Source organism: Cervus elaphus, chromosome 31, assembly GCF_910594005.1.
Source record: "Cervus elaphus chromosome 31, mCerEla1.1, whole genome shotgun sequence".
NCBI classification, from domain to species: domain Eukaryota; kingdom Metazoa; phylum Chordata; class Mammalia; order Artiodactyla; family Cervidae; genus Cervus; species Cervus elaphus.
Genome location: NC_057845.1, coordinates 3,235,572 through 3,248,121, shown reverse-complemented (window position 1 = coordinate 3,248,121; position 12,550 = coordinate 3,235,572). Strand labels below are relative to the sequence as shown.

The 12,550-nt window shown below is 49.7% G+C and overlaps 1 protein-coding gene across 9 annotated transcripts; it reads right to left on the bottom strand.

Moving 5' to 3' along the window:
• Positions 1-4,468: 4,468 nt before the first annotated feature.
• On the bottom strand, positions 4,469-11,152 carry KCNE1 (potassium voltage-gated channel subfamily E regulatory subunit 1). 9 transcript variants are annotated; one of them, XM_043893171.1, is made up of 3 exons: positions 10,915-11,152; positions 9,851-9,945; positions 4,469-5,103 (listed from the first exon to the last, which is right to left on the bottom strand). In XM_043893171.1, exon 3 carries the CDS (start codon positions 5,047-5,049, stop codon positions 4,660-4,662), a length of 390 nt encoding a protein of 129 aa, XP_043749106.1. In that variant the 5' UTR covers positions 5,050-5,103; positions 9,851-9,945; positions 10,915-11,152; the 3' UTR covers positions 4,469-4,659. The 9 variants fall into 9 exon arrangements, with proteins under 9 accessions (XP_043749106.1, XP_043749107.1, XP_043749102.1 ...); XM_043893172.1 differs by having other exon boundaries at positions 4,469-5,081; XM_043893167.1 differs by having other exon boundaries at positions 4,469-5,085; positions 10,915-11,150.
• Between the last annotated feature and the right edge of the window lie 1,398 nt (positions 11,153-12,550).

The following is a 12,550-nucleotide window of genomic DNA, read 5'->3' as shown; positions in this document are numbered from 1 at the left end:
CATCAGACTTGTGGGTTTTAAGGGGGAAGGAGGGTGGGAGACGGATGGACTGGGAGTTTGTGGTTAGCAGAGGCTAACTTTATATATAGGATGGAGAAGCAACAAGGTCCTACTGTATAGTGCAGGGAACTATATCCAATACCCTGTGATAAGCCATAATGGAAAACAACATGTAAATGAACGTCTATGCTGTGCTGTGTTTAGCCACTCAGTCATGTCCGATTCTTTGCGACCCCATGGACTATAGCCCACCAGGCTTCCCTGTCCGTGGGATTCTCCAGGCCAGAAACTGGAGTGGGTTGCCATGGCCTCCTCCAGGGGATCTTCCCAACCCAGGGATCGAACCCATGACTCCTGCATTGCAGGCAGATTCTTTACCGTCTGAGCCACCAGGGAAGCCCAAATGAATGTGTGTGTGTGTATATATATATATATATATATATATATATATATATATAAAATACTGAATCACTTTGCTGTACAAAATTAACACAACATTATAAATCAACTACAATAAAAAAAGAAAGCGCGAGAGAGAGGGAGACTCTGCCTGAGTTTCTGGCTGGTTGAGAACACCAGTGAGAGCCTCAGCCCTCCCTTCACAGGAGTCCTCCACCCCGGGACGTTGCCCCTTTGCTTTCTCGCTGTAGGACCAGGGGTGTTGATGGCAATTTATCCATAGGCGATCACACTTCCTTATTCCAGAGCCCCTGAACTGCCTAGGCAGAGACCCCCGAGAACCCACACTGACTTTTTTTTAAAGTATCAGAGTGCTATTAACAGAACACACACCGCAGATCATGCTGCCGCTGCCGCTAAGTCACTTCAGTCGTGTCCGACTCTGTGCGACCCCATAGACGGCAGCCCACCAGGCTCCCCTGTCCCTGGGACTCTCCAGGCAAGAACACTGGAGTGGGTTGCCATTTCCTTCTCCAATGCATGACAGTGAAAAGTGAAAGTGAAGTCGTTCAGTCATGTGTGACTCTTTGCAACCCCATGGATTGCAGCCTACCAGGCTCCTCCATCCATGGGATTTTCCAGGCAAGAGTACTGGAGTGGGGTGCCATTGCCTTCTCCGACAGATCATGATAAAAGACTCTAATTTTTTAAAAAAGATGTTGTTATCACCACAAAACGCCTGTTGTCCTATCCAGTGGACACATCCACTATTGCATACGAAACACTGAGATTCTGGTTTTAAAGAGCTCAGAACAGTGCCTGGCTCATAGTCAGCACCCCATGCATGTTAAACCAAAATTTTAAATATGGCAACAAGCATTTGAACACGGTGTGCCTTATAAGAGGTTTGATGGACGTGGGGAAGTGAGTTGAACGCCTGGTTGTTCAAGGACGGGGAGGACTATAGCTCATGGGGCAGGAATCCTGCCTTAAAAGGGGCAGGAATCTCAGTGGGGGAATGTGAACCAGTGATAAAGAACTATTTTGTGTGCCTGGAATCCCCGAGTCCACCTGCTGCTGAGGGTCACGTTGCAGACCACATGCGCTCTGGGTCCCTCTCCAAACCCGCGCGCTCAGCCTGCTTACCTGCACTAGGGGCCACGTGTGTCTGTCACAGGAGGGTGGTCACAAGGGGCTGGAGATACAAGCCATCACAGGTGGGCTTCCAGCAGCCCAAGAACCCCCAAGATGGTGGGTAAAAATGTGTCTGTGTTCAACTTGGCAGCGGGGAGGGGGGTGATCATAGTTTTCATTAGATTTTCAAAGTACTCTGATGCAAATAACCACTCCTCTTGGAGGCTAGTAACCTTGCCAGGCTTCCGCTCAGAGATGCTCCGTCAGGAACCCCACCTTCAACTCACGAAGGAATCGCTGTCTGTTACATGAAGCAAGGACTGGGTCCCAGTGGTCTATTTGAGGATGACCTGCAATCCTTGCGTGTTGCTTCAAATTTATACTATGTGCATTTATTTATTTTTATTATAACATAAATGTTTATATTATTTTATTTTTATTATTTTATATGCAGGTTTCTAACAAGCATGTTTTCTGTAAGGATTCCATCCTCTTTAGGAATGCCCAGGCAGGTAAGTGTTCAGGATGGGGCAGGTGACCCAGGGCCTCTGGGGAAGAAGGCTGAGACCAAGGGCATATGTCTTTTGAGTCTCTCATCGAGGCTCATAAGTATGTTTCCGCTGCCATGAGCGAGTCCCCGATACCATCTGCCTCCACCCCGACTCCCTTCCCCATCTCCCAGTTGGGAGGGAAGTGTCCAAGGGAATCTCTGTCTTGTGAGGAGAAGAGCCAAGAGGAACGTGCTGTCTCTGGCAGGGGTGGTGGGGGAGAGGTGCTGTGTGAGTTACTGCGGCTGCGGGAACAAACTGGCCCCGCCTGAAGGGCTTCAATCCGTATAAACCGCTTGTCTTTGCAGTTCTGGAGGCCTGAAGTGTGAGAGCGGCGTCCTGGGGCCACGTTTGCCAGAAACGCTGTCTGTGAGCGTCCTTGCTTGCCCCTCCCAGGCTCCAGTCATGACCTGCAGTCCTTGGCAGTCCTTGGTTTGCTGCTGCATCACCCAGGCTCTGCTTGAATTTCCCTCTCCTTATAAGGGCATCGGGGACTTCCCTGGTGGCTCAGAGGGTAAAGCGTTTGCCTGCAATGCGGGAAACCTGGGTTCGATCCCTGGGTCAGAAAGATCTCCTGGAGTAGGAAATGGCTACCCACTCCAGTACTCTTGCCTGGAAAATCCCATGGATGGAGGAGCCTGGTAGGCCACAGTCCATGGGGTCGCAAAGAGTCAGACACGACTGAGTGACTTCACTTCGCTTCACTTTATAAGGACATCAGCCGTGTTGGATTAGGACCCACATGGTGGCTCAGCAGTAAAGAATCCACCTGCCAGTGTAGAAGAGGAGGGTGCAATCCCTGGGTGGGGAAGATCCCCTGGAGAAAATAGCAACCCACTTGAGTATTCTTGCCTGGAGAAGCTCATGGACAGAGGAGCCTGGCAGGCTACAGTCTATGGGGGTCGCAAAGCCACACAAGACTTAGTGATGAAACAACAATGACCGTAACTTCCTTGATCACATCTGCAAAGGCCTTATTTCTAGGTAAGGTCTCATTCACAGGTGCAGGGGTTATGACTTGAAGGTGTCTTTGGAGGGGGGAGGGGAACACAATTCAACCATGGTGGGCACATCATCCCAAAAGGCCCTGCCACCCCAGTCCCCTGGGTTGCTCCCAGCCCACACCCACACCTTCCCCAGGGTCTTTTTTATTTTTTCTTTATTTGGCGGCTCTGGGTCTTAGCTGTGGCATGTGGGATCTAGTTGCCTGACCAGGGAGCGAACCCCAGGCCCCTACCTTGGGAATGCAGAGTCTTAGCCACTGGACGATCAGGGAAATCCCTCCTGGGGATCTTGAGGTGGTGGGTGCCACCATCCCTCCTGCCATGATACCTGAGTACCCTCCCCCTTGGTACATATTCTGAAGTGGGATTATTTTTTTCCCTGCATGTCAATCCCACAGCACTGAGATTGAGCTACGTGACCAGGAAATGTGTGTGTGTGTCCTTACGTATCTGTGTGTGTTTCTGTGTGCATGTGTGCGCCTGTGGGTGTGCGCCTGTGGGTGTGTGTGTTTTGGGAGGGGTGTGTGTGTGTGTGTGTGTGTGTAGGATGGTCAGGAGGGAGGAGTGGGAGGCAGGAAAGCAGAGAGAGGATGGAGCCTCTGTAGTGAAGGTACAGGTGAAGAGGGCAAAGGAGGTTCTGTAACAGGGGGGAAAGCATGCTTGTGACAAATATGGAAATGTTATGCCTTTGGTCTCAGTCCCACACGAAAGGTGTGTTCATTAGTATGTTGATTCTGTTACTTTGTGCGCACATGCTAAGTTGTTTCAGTCATGTCCCACTCTTTGCAACCCCATGGGCTATCACCCACCAGGTTCCTCTGTCCATGGAATTTTCCAGGCAAGAATACTGGAGTGGATTTCCATGCCCTCCTCCAGGGGATCTTCCCAACCCAGGGATTGAACCTGCATCTCCTAAGGCTCCTGTACTGCAGGAAGATTCTTTACCACTGAGCCACTAGGGAAGCTCATTCTGCTACTTTAACAGAAACCAAAATGACAGTGGCCTAAGGAAGATCAGAGTTGGTTTCCCATTCTTGTGAAGTTTGAGCTGGTGACCGACCAGACCTGGCCCATGCCACTGCCCAGGGACCCAGACTCCTGTTGCTCTGCCATCTGTGAAAACACAGTCCTTTTCCAGACTCAAAGCTGGCTCACCACCTCATTCATGTCCCAGCCAGTGGGAAAGGAGAAAGGGGGCTGGGGGACATATCCTTTCCTTTTCAAGGCTCACTGGGAAACTGCACTCATCACTCTCCCTTCTGCTGGCCAGAATTTCATACACATGACCCTGCGAGCTGCAAGGGAGTCAGGGAAATATGGCTCTTATTCTCAGAGGCCATGATCGTGGGGATTTTGCTGCAATTAACAAGGCAGTCATGGATATTGGGGAACGGCTGACAATCTATTATAGAAGGAATGTGATTTTAGAAATGTAGTGATATTAAATCCCCCTTTCACCCCTTATGATAGACAAAACCCCCAATTATACTCATACAATAAAGAAAATAAGGAACATGTGATTAGAAAAATCAGCTCATCAGGGAGGCTCTGTCCAGCTTTGACCGGTCCTGGGGTCAGGACGACCGCTTCATCTCAGGAAGGTATGCACTGGGTCGCTCTACAGCCAGTTGGTTCTCAATGACGTAACACGCCCTGCAGCTCTCCAGAATCCGGGCCTGGAAGTACGCTTTGTCCTGCTCCTGCCAAGTGTCAGACTCAATGTACACGTTGTACGGGTCATGGGAGTGCTCCAGTTTCTTGGAGCGGATATAACTCAGCATGATGCCCAGGGTGAAGAAGCCGAAAAAGCCGAGGACCATGAGGATGTACAGGGCTGCCAGCTTGCCATCCTCGTGGCCCGGGAACCTGCGGGCCAGCCCAGACGTGTTGCTGCCCTGTTGAACTGTCCCCTGCCACAACTTGGTCAGCACAGGTGTCACGGCCGTGGCGTTAGACAGGATCATCCTGAGAGCCAAGGTTGAACTTCCCAGGAAAACTGTCTTAAAGAAAAGTGCAACCTGAAATCACAAAACATGGATTGGCCTCAAACCCACCCCACTGCCACCACCACCAGACACACACTGCACAGAGGTTTTAAAAATCCCAGGGTGCCCTAACCACACTCCTCTGTTACGGGGTGTGCCACCTGGGATTTGCACAGTGCCCTCTCTTGATTGAGCAAACGATTAATTGATTCGCATTTATTTCTATTCATCATTTCCAGCCCCTGTCACCACAGGGGGTCAGCAGAAAGAGTTCCTTGAATGCACATATTGTGTGATAGGTATATCTGTTAGTTTACATGCTATGGACCAAACTGTGTCCCCCTCAATTCATATGTTCAAGCCCCAACCCCCAATGTGGCTGGAGGTAGTCTTTAGGAGCTAATTAAGGTTGTGCATACATGTTCAGTCACTCAGTCATGTCTGGCTCTTTGCAACCCCATGGACTTTTGCTGGCCAGGCACCTCTGTCCGTGGAATTTTCCAGGCAAGAATACTGGAGCGGGTTGCCATTTCCCACTCCAGGGGATTGTCCCAACCCGGGGTCAAACTTGCGTCTTCTGGGTTTCTTGCATTGGCAGGTGGAATCTTCACCACTGAGCCACCTAGGTATGGTCCTAAAGGTAAGGCCCTAGTCTGACAGGGCAGTGGCCTTACAAAGAAAGGAAGAGAGACCCTTGGCCTGGGTTCCTGTCTGGCACTGTGACTTTTCAAACTTCCCAGGTGATCCTACTCGGTAGCCATGATTGAGAACCCTAACCCTTAGGAAACTGACCAATCAGTGTTTTGTGCTCCCTGAATACCTGGAAGAACTTTATAAAAGGAGAAATAGCAATTTCATAGTATAATTTTCTCATCTTGCTTATTTTTCAGATTTTCTTTTTCAGTCTTGTGCATCCCTCATACAAACTGAACAGGAGTTTTGGAGAAAAATTCCTAAGTCATCACCGTGACCTCAGCTGCCCCCGTCTGAACTCATGCTGGTATCTCTGCTGAGCCTATTGGAACTTGAGGGCAAACCAGAAAAGTCAAGTGAATTAACTGCCTTTCAAATAACAATGCTGTTATTTTTAACGAAAAGTCTTTTCTGACTTTACACTTCTGTCGTATTGCTTTTGCTAAATGCCTTCTGTCCCCCCAAGGCTTGCCTGCTGGGTCACATGTGTGTTTGCATAATGAGTCACAAGATGAGCTTGGCAACATCCTCTAATAATCAGCAAGATACAAATGACACAGAACCTAATCTGCATGACAGCTAGGGGCTTATGGCCCACTCCCTAAGCTCACATCCGTTATAATGCCAAAGCACTGCCTGGTGGCCACAGTTAAGACTGTTGGACTCCAGTGGATTTGGAGACCAGCTGATTCAACCTTAACTTTATAGAAAACTGGGCTGAATAGAGGTGAGCTGACTTGCTTGAGGTCATGTCTCCTATCAAAAATGCATCTGTCAACTTTAATCTTTTAGCCATGGACTCACATTTTATTAGCACAGAAAAGGGAGTTCTCCGGATCTTGCAGAGAGAAGGTGGATCTGTACTCAGGCTCAAAGAAACTGAGAAGCCAGACACTTGTATCAGATAAAACTGGGTCTACCCAAGTGGGGACTGGCTTCTGATCTAAATAGGCAACAGAAGAGCCCTCTCCCGGACCAGGGAGAACCACAGCTTTTCGTATCTCACTCAGGGAATGTCAGGCTGGAGGGGGCAGGAGCAGCAGGAACCAGGAAGGTCCAACTCCAAACACAACCAGCTTGATGCTCAGCTTGTGCTGAACACTTTCAAACTGGCCTTATTGGGCCCAGAAAGAGGGGAGGGTTGGTTCCAGAAGTTTCTACTTCTGCCTGGGTTTGAGACGTTTCATAGGGTCTCACAGACACTGCCCCTAACCAAGGATTGTTGTTGTTCATTTGCTAAGTCATGTCTAACTCTTTGCAACCCCATGGACTGCAACATGTCACATTCCCTGTCCATCAGCAACTCCTGGAGCTAACTCAAACTCATGTCCATCGAGTCGGTGATGCCATCCAACCATCTCATCTTCTGTCATCCCCTTCTCCTCCTGCCTTCAATCTTTCCCAGCATCAGGGTCTTTTCCAATGAGTCAGCTCTTTGCGTCAGGTGGCCAAAGTATTGGAGCTTCAGTTTCAGGATCAGTCCTTCCAATGAATATTCAGGGTTGATTTCCTTTAGGATGGACTGGTTGGATCTCCTTGCTGTCCAGTCAAGGTTAGTGCAATTTTTTTTTTTTTTCAAAGCTTAGTCCCAGGGCTTCTGGTCCACCGAGACTCACTCAGGATTCGTGACTGTGGGCCGCTGGGGTGAGCTGAACAGTTGCAAATGGAGACCAAGTGGGCCTCCAGCACCTCCCCCTGCACCCCAGGGGAAGAGGGGGCAGCAAGTGATGTCACTGTATTCCCAGCACAGGCCTCACCTTCTACATTTTCCGTGGAGTTCCGGGTCTGTCGCGTATCAGCACTGATAACACGCTTTTAGAGCAGCTTTCCCAGCACTGCACCTCTGACTCTTTCCTACACGTTTACTGAAAGGGCTTTTGTGGCTGACTCCAAGCTCTCTGCTGCAAGGGCCAGATTCTGGGGTAGAGTCCAGGAAGGAGGAAGGTCAGGGATACAAATTCCAGCCCTGGCTCAGTTCTGGCGAAACCAGGAGGCTCCCAGGGACCGTAGTGGACTTATCTAGGTGGGATGGGGGTGACATTCCCCTCACGCTTGACAGCATTCCCTAACCCTTTCCTTGAAAGAGCGACCAGTTTTGAAATCAACATTCTTTGCTTCAGGAAGCAGAACTAGTTTCAAACAATTACAGATAAGCTTCATTTGGGTGAACAGGATCTTACTGAGTCAAGAATTCGGTGAGGAAATTTCCAATTTTCCTCGGAAGTAACTGTCAATTGTTTTCATCTTTATCACAACACTATGTCCAAGGAGATCAAACCAGTCCATCCTAAAGGAAATCAACTCTGCATATTTATTGGAAGGACTGATGCTGAAGCTGAGGCTCCAATACTCTGGCCACCTGATGCGAAGAGCTGACTCACTGGAAAAGACCCTGATGCTGGGAAAGATTGAGGCCAGGAGGAGAAGAGGGTGGCAAAGGATGAGATGGTTGGATGGCATCACCAACTCAACGGACATGAATCTGAGCAAATTCTAGGAGACAGTGAAGGACAGAGAAGCCTGGCATGTTGGAGTCCATAGGGTCACAAAGAGTCGGACACGACTGGGAGACTGAACACCGAATGTCCAAATTGCCTCTTGGCAGCAAAGAAACCAACAGGGGCTCAGACCCTTCCAGGCAATCAGCTGGCTTTGTTTTGGGCTTTTTACCTCCTTCCCTCCCAGCAGGGGAGTCACTAAAGTGGCCACAGTCTCAAAAAATCAGGATGAAACCTGTACAGAGGCATGACACCCGACTGCCCTCAAAGATCGGAAAAGGACTTGAGATCGAAAAAGGACTCCCTGCTGGCTCGAGTCTGGTTATAGGATCAAGAGCTTCTCAGACCTGTCTGTGGATTACAGAGAGGAACTCTGAGGTGTGAAGGGTGGAGATGGGAACCAGGGAGCTGATGAGAGGGATCGGGTCAAACTCTGCATGTGAAAAGGATGAGCCTTTTGGCATGCAAAATGGAAGGGCATTCTCTAGGAGGACACCTGAAGTCACAGAGAAGGAAGAATCTCAGGTTCAGCAAATTAAATGAACTCGGGGAGCCCCAGTTTCCTCATCTGAAAACTGAGGTTAATGGGATTCCCCCTGACTATACTACAGGGCGTAAGGGAGGCCTGGAATGAGCCCATGCTTTCCTGTCTTTTGCTTTTGCTGGTCTCTCTGCAAAAAAGGCGAGACCCCTGTGTTTGCTTGTCAGAATTCCATGGGTCCACCATACGCGCACATCTATGCCAACCGGTGAAGCCCCTTTCAGGGGTCCCCTCCCCTCCTCTGGGCCCTTAGAGTGCCCTGTCTCTACTACCCAGATTCTAAGTTGTGTTGCAATCCTTTGTCGACGTTTCTGTGCATTTCCAGGGGTCTCAGGAAGGTCAGAGACTGTCTTGTTCACCTTGACCTCATTCACGCCTCCAGAATGATTCAGTAACGGTTTGCTGAATTAAATAGGAAAGTGCAATCAACTATGACCTGAATGTGAGGAGCAAATAACCAATAAAGTAGAATTCACACTGGAAAGAGGCTAGTGGGTAACCAAATGAAAACCTCTTTCAATGTAGTATGTTTTTATGTAATAAAATGTAAATTATTTTTATGTATAGTTAATTAGCATTATTTTATATATTAAACTTTATGTTAATATAGTTGTATATTATATATAGCATGCAATATATATAATATTAATATAGTTATATATATGTACAACTCTGCTTTTCCTAGAAAGGTTTAAGGCCATCAGTAATTGTCAGTAATACAGGAAAATTTTCACTCCTGCCTTCCACATCCTGTAACTCTTATCTCGCTCTGCCTTTTCCCATAGTACTTATCAACTGCATTCAGTACAGTTTTCTTGTTTCTTGTGTTCATTGTTTATTGTTTGTCTTCCCTATCTTTGGAGGGCTTTGGAGGGCCAGGATCTTTGCCTATCTTGTTCCCATGTAGCCCAAAGACTAGAACAATGTCTGGCATATGGCAGGAACAGAGTAAATATTCACAGATGCAGGCATGCATGCATGAATACTTGAGTGAGTAAATGTCCCATTCAACTCCCAGAAAGCCCAAAACACACAGAAACTGTCTCACCAGCTCTGCCTTCAGAGACTTGAGATGACAAGAGCGAGTCCCTCAGAGGTCTTCACGGTGTACTTTATTTTCAAAGTAATCCACTTCCTAAGAACCTGTCAAAAGCCAGAGATAACCTGAATATTCTGGAAACCAAGGTTGCCTTCCTCAGACCCAACCTCAGCTCATCTCTGATCGGCAGCATGAAACAGACCAGAGCAAGCCGAGGGGTTCTGCACCCTGGTTAGAAGCCCAGAGGTCAGAGTCCACTGCACCTGCTGGCAATTAATTGATCACATGATTTAAAGCAGTGGTCAACCACAGCAAAGTTCCCCATCATTCTGACCATAAGTAACAGCTGTGGTTATTGACAAGACCATCCTTTATGGAGCTGGAAGCTCTTTCTTAACCTGAAAGGGGACTCAAAGGGTCAGTTCAGGTACAGCAGTCTAAAAAAATCGAGGGTGGAGCTTGGGAGTGATGGGGATGGGGTGGGTGGGTTAGCACATGATAGCCTGGGCGCATAACAGGTGATTGGTACCAGGTCAACTTTCTTCTAAAAGTTCCAGGTTTTCCCCACTTAAGATCAGATATCAGTAATGTTCTCCGTGTCCCTTGCCTTTTCCCTGGGGACGTGCCAAGGTCCAAGAACTTTTCTGGTCCCCCAAAATGAAAAAATCCCCTTTGAGGCCGGTGTGTATGCGTCTTGCCTGATCTGGAGGTCTCTGAACCCAAGCGGGGGCTAAGATCGTGGGCGGTTTTAGTTTTCTTTGGATGCTTTTAAGTATTTCCCCAACTTTCTACAGGAACGACTGTCATTTAATAATAACGGGGAAGAGTTGTTATTTGGCCCTGAGATGACTTTTCTCTGCAAGCGTTCTAGAAGTGAAGAGGGCAGAGGCGTGAGTCCGGGTCATCTACTCTGCCTTCCAAGAAGGGGGTCGCGGCGCCCCCTGCCTGGGGGCACCCACGGCAGCCCAGAGGGGCTGAGACCCTATGCCTGGACCCTCCCCTCAGGGTCGCCCGATTTAGGGCATCGCGCGCCGCCGGGCGAGAAGCCCCGGAGGCAGGAGCCCTTGACTTACCGGATCTGGGGCGCGGAGAGAGCCGGGTGCGCAGCGGAGTCCGCGCGGGCCAAGAGCAGGGCACCGACAGCCGCGCGGCCGGCTGCGCGCTCGGCCCGGGGAGCGCGGCGGAGCGGGCGGGGCCTTCGGAGCTACAGGGCGCCCCGCCCCATCCCCGCGCGTCCCGGTCCAGCCCCGGGTTCACCCCGATCCTCAGCACCCTGTGTTTAGCCCCAGCAAATGCTCTGGCACTTGGAGTAGGCGCAGAGCCCGCCGAGAGTTTGTATTAGAACTGCCAGCCAGCCGGACAGCCAGACAGCTGTACCTTCTTGGGGGGAGGGTGTGGGGTGGGGTGCAGTTGGCAAACAAGAAGCCGCAGTGGCCAAGACAAGTCAGTCCCGGAGACCCCCCACTCTCCGCCAGACACTCACTAAATTCCTTTGCAAACAACTCCAAACAATCACTTCAAGCACGCTTTTCAAAACCCCAGCTGACCCTTGTTAACTGTGCCCAAGTTAGTCAGTTCAGTCGCTCAGTCGTGTCTGACTCTTTGCGACCCCATGGACTGCAGCACGCCAGCCCTCCCTGCCCATCACCAACTCCCGGAGCTTACTCAAACTCATGTCCATCCAGTAGGTGATGCCATCCAACCATCTCATCCTCTGTTGTCCCCTTCGCCTCCCGCCTTCAATCTTTCCCAGCATCAGGGTCTTTTCCAAGGAGTAAGTTCTTCGCATCAGGTGGCCAAAGTATTGGAGTTTCAGCTTCAGCATCAGTCCTTCCAGTGAATATTCAGGGTTGATTTCCTTTAGGATGGACTGGTTGGATCTCATTGCTGTCCAAGGGACTCTCAAGAGTCTTCTCCAACACCACAGTTCAAAAGCATCAGTTGAAACCCACTAGTGGCCATACATCTATTCGGCAAGCTTTCATTGAGCACCTACTGACCAGGTGTCCTGTCCTGAGTTCGGGGTGCAGCTGTGGACAGACAGACAGGAGGGGGGTGGTTTAGGAGGGTGCACAGGTGTCGGTGCACAAGTGTCAGTGACTGGAGCCACCCATGCCTTGGCAGCCCAGATCCAAAGTTCCTGGGGTGGTGGGGAGCAGACTTTGGGGCCATCATGGGAAAAAACAAAGCCATGGCCCCAGTAACCTCCAGGCAAATCTCCCAGCAGCTGCCCACTAGCCTGGAGGTGGTGGGGGAGACCAGCTTGAGAGGGGCAGTTCCTAAATGACAGTCCCTTGAAAGCACTAGGGAAGAAGGTCCAGGCTTGCAGTCTGCAGGCAGGAAGCAGAGAAATTCGATTCTTGACCTACAGATAGAAGACATTTTCTCTTGCGCCTAAAGACTTCAAGGATGCCAGTCACTTCTTGCGCCTGCACCTGGGAGTTCTCTTGGGGAGGACCCCATGAAGGCTCTGGTAAGTGGTCCAATGGGTGTGGCATCTTGGGACGCAGCCCAGTGGGTACAAGTGGAGCTGGCACTACCCTGCACCATGGTTGCTAGTCTAAGCCCATAGAGCCACTTTGGAAAGTCAACGGTCCATGGCCTTGATGTGCACTTATACTGTGTGAAATCTATTCTATGGTGCGGATCTGAATTGTAGAATAGCTTTATGCTTAGAAAACTTCTTTGCAGTTTTACTTTAAATAACTA

Bases quoted from the DNA above. Each gene is read 5' to 3' on its own strand.
- KCNE1 (XM_043893171.1), bottom strand. From the start codon at position 5,049: ATGATCCTGTCTAACGCCACGGCCGTGACACCTGTGCTGACCAAGTTG.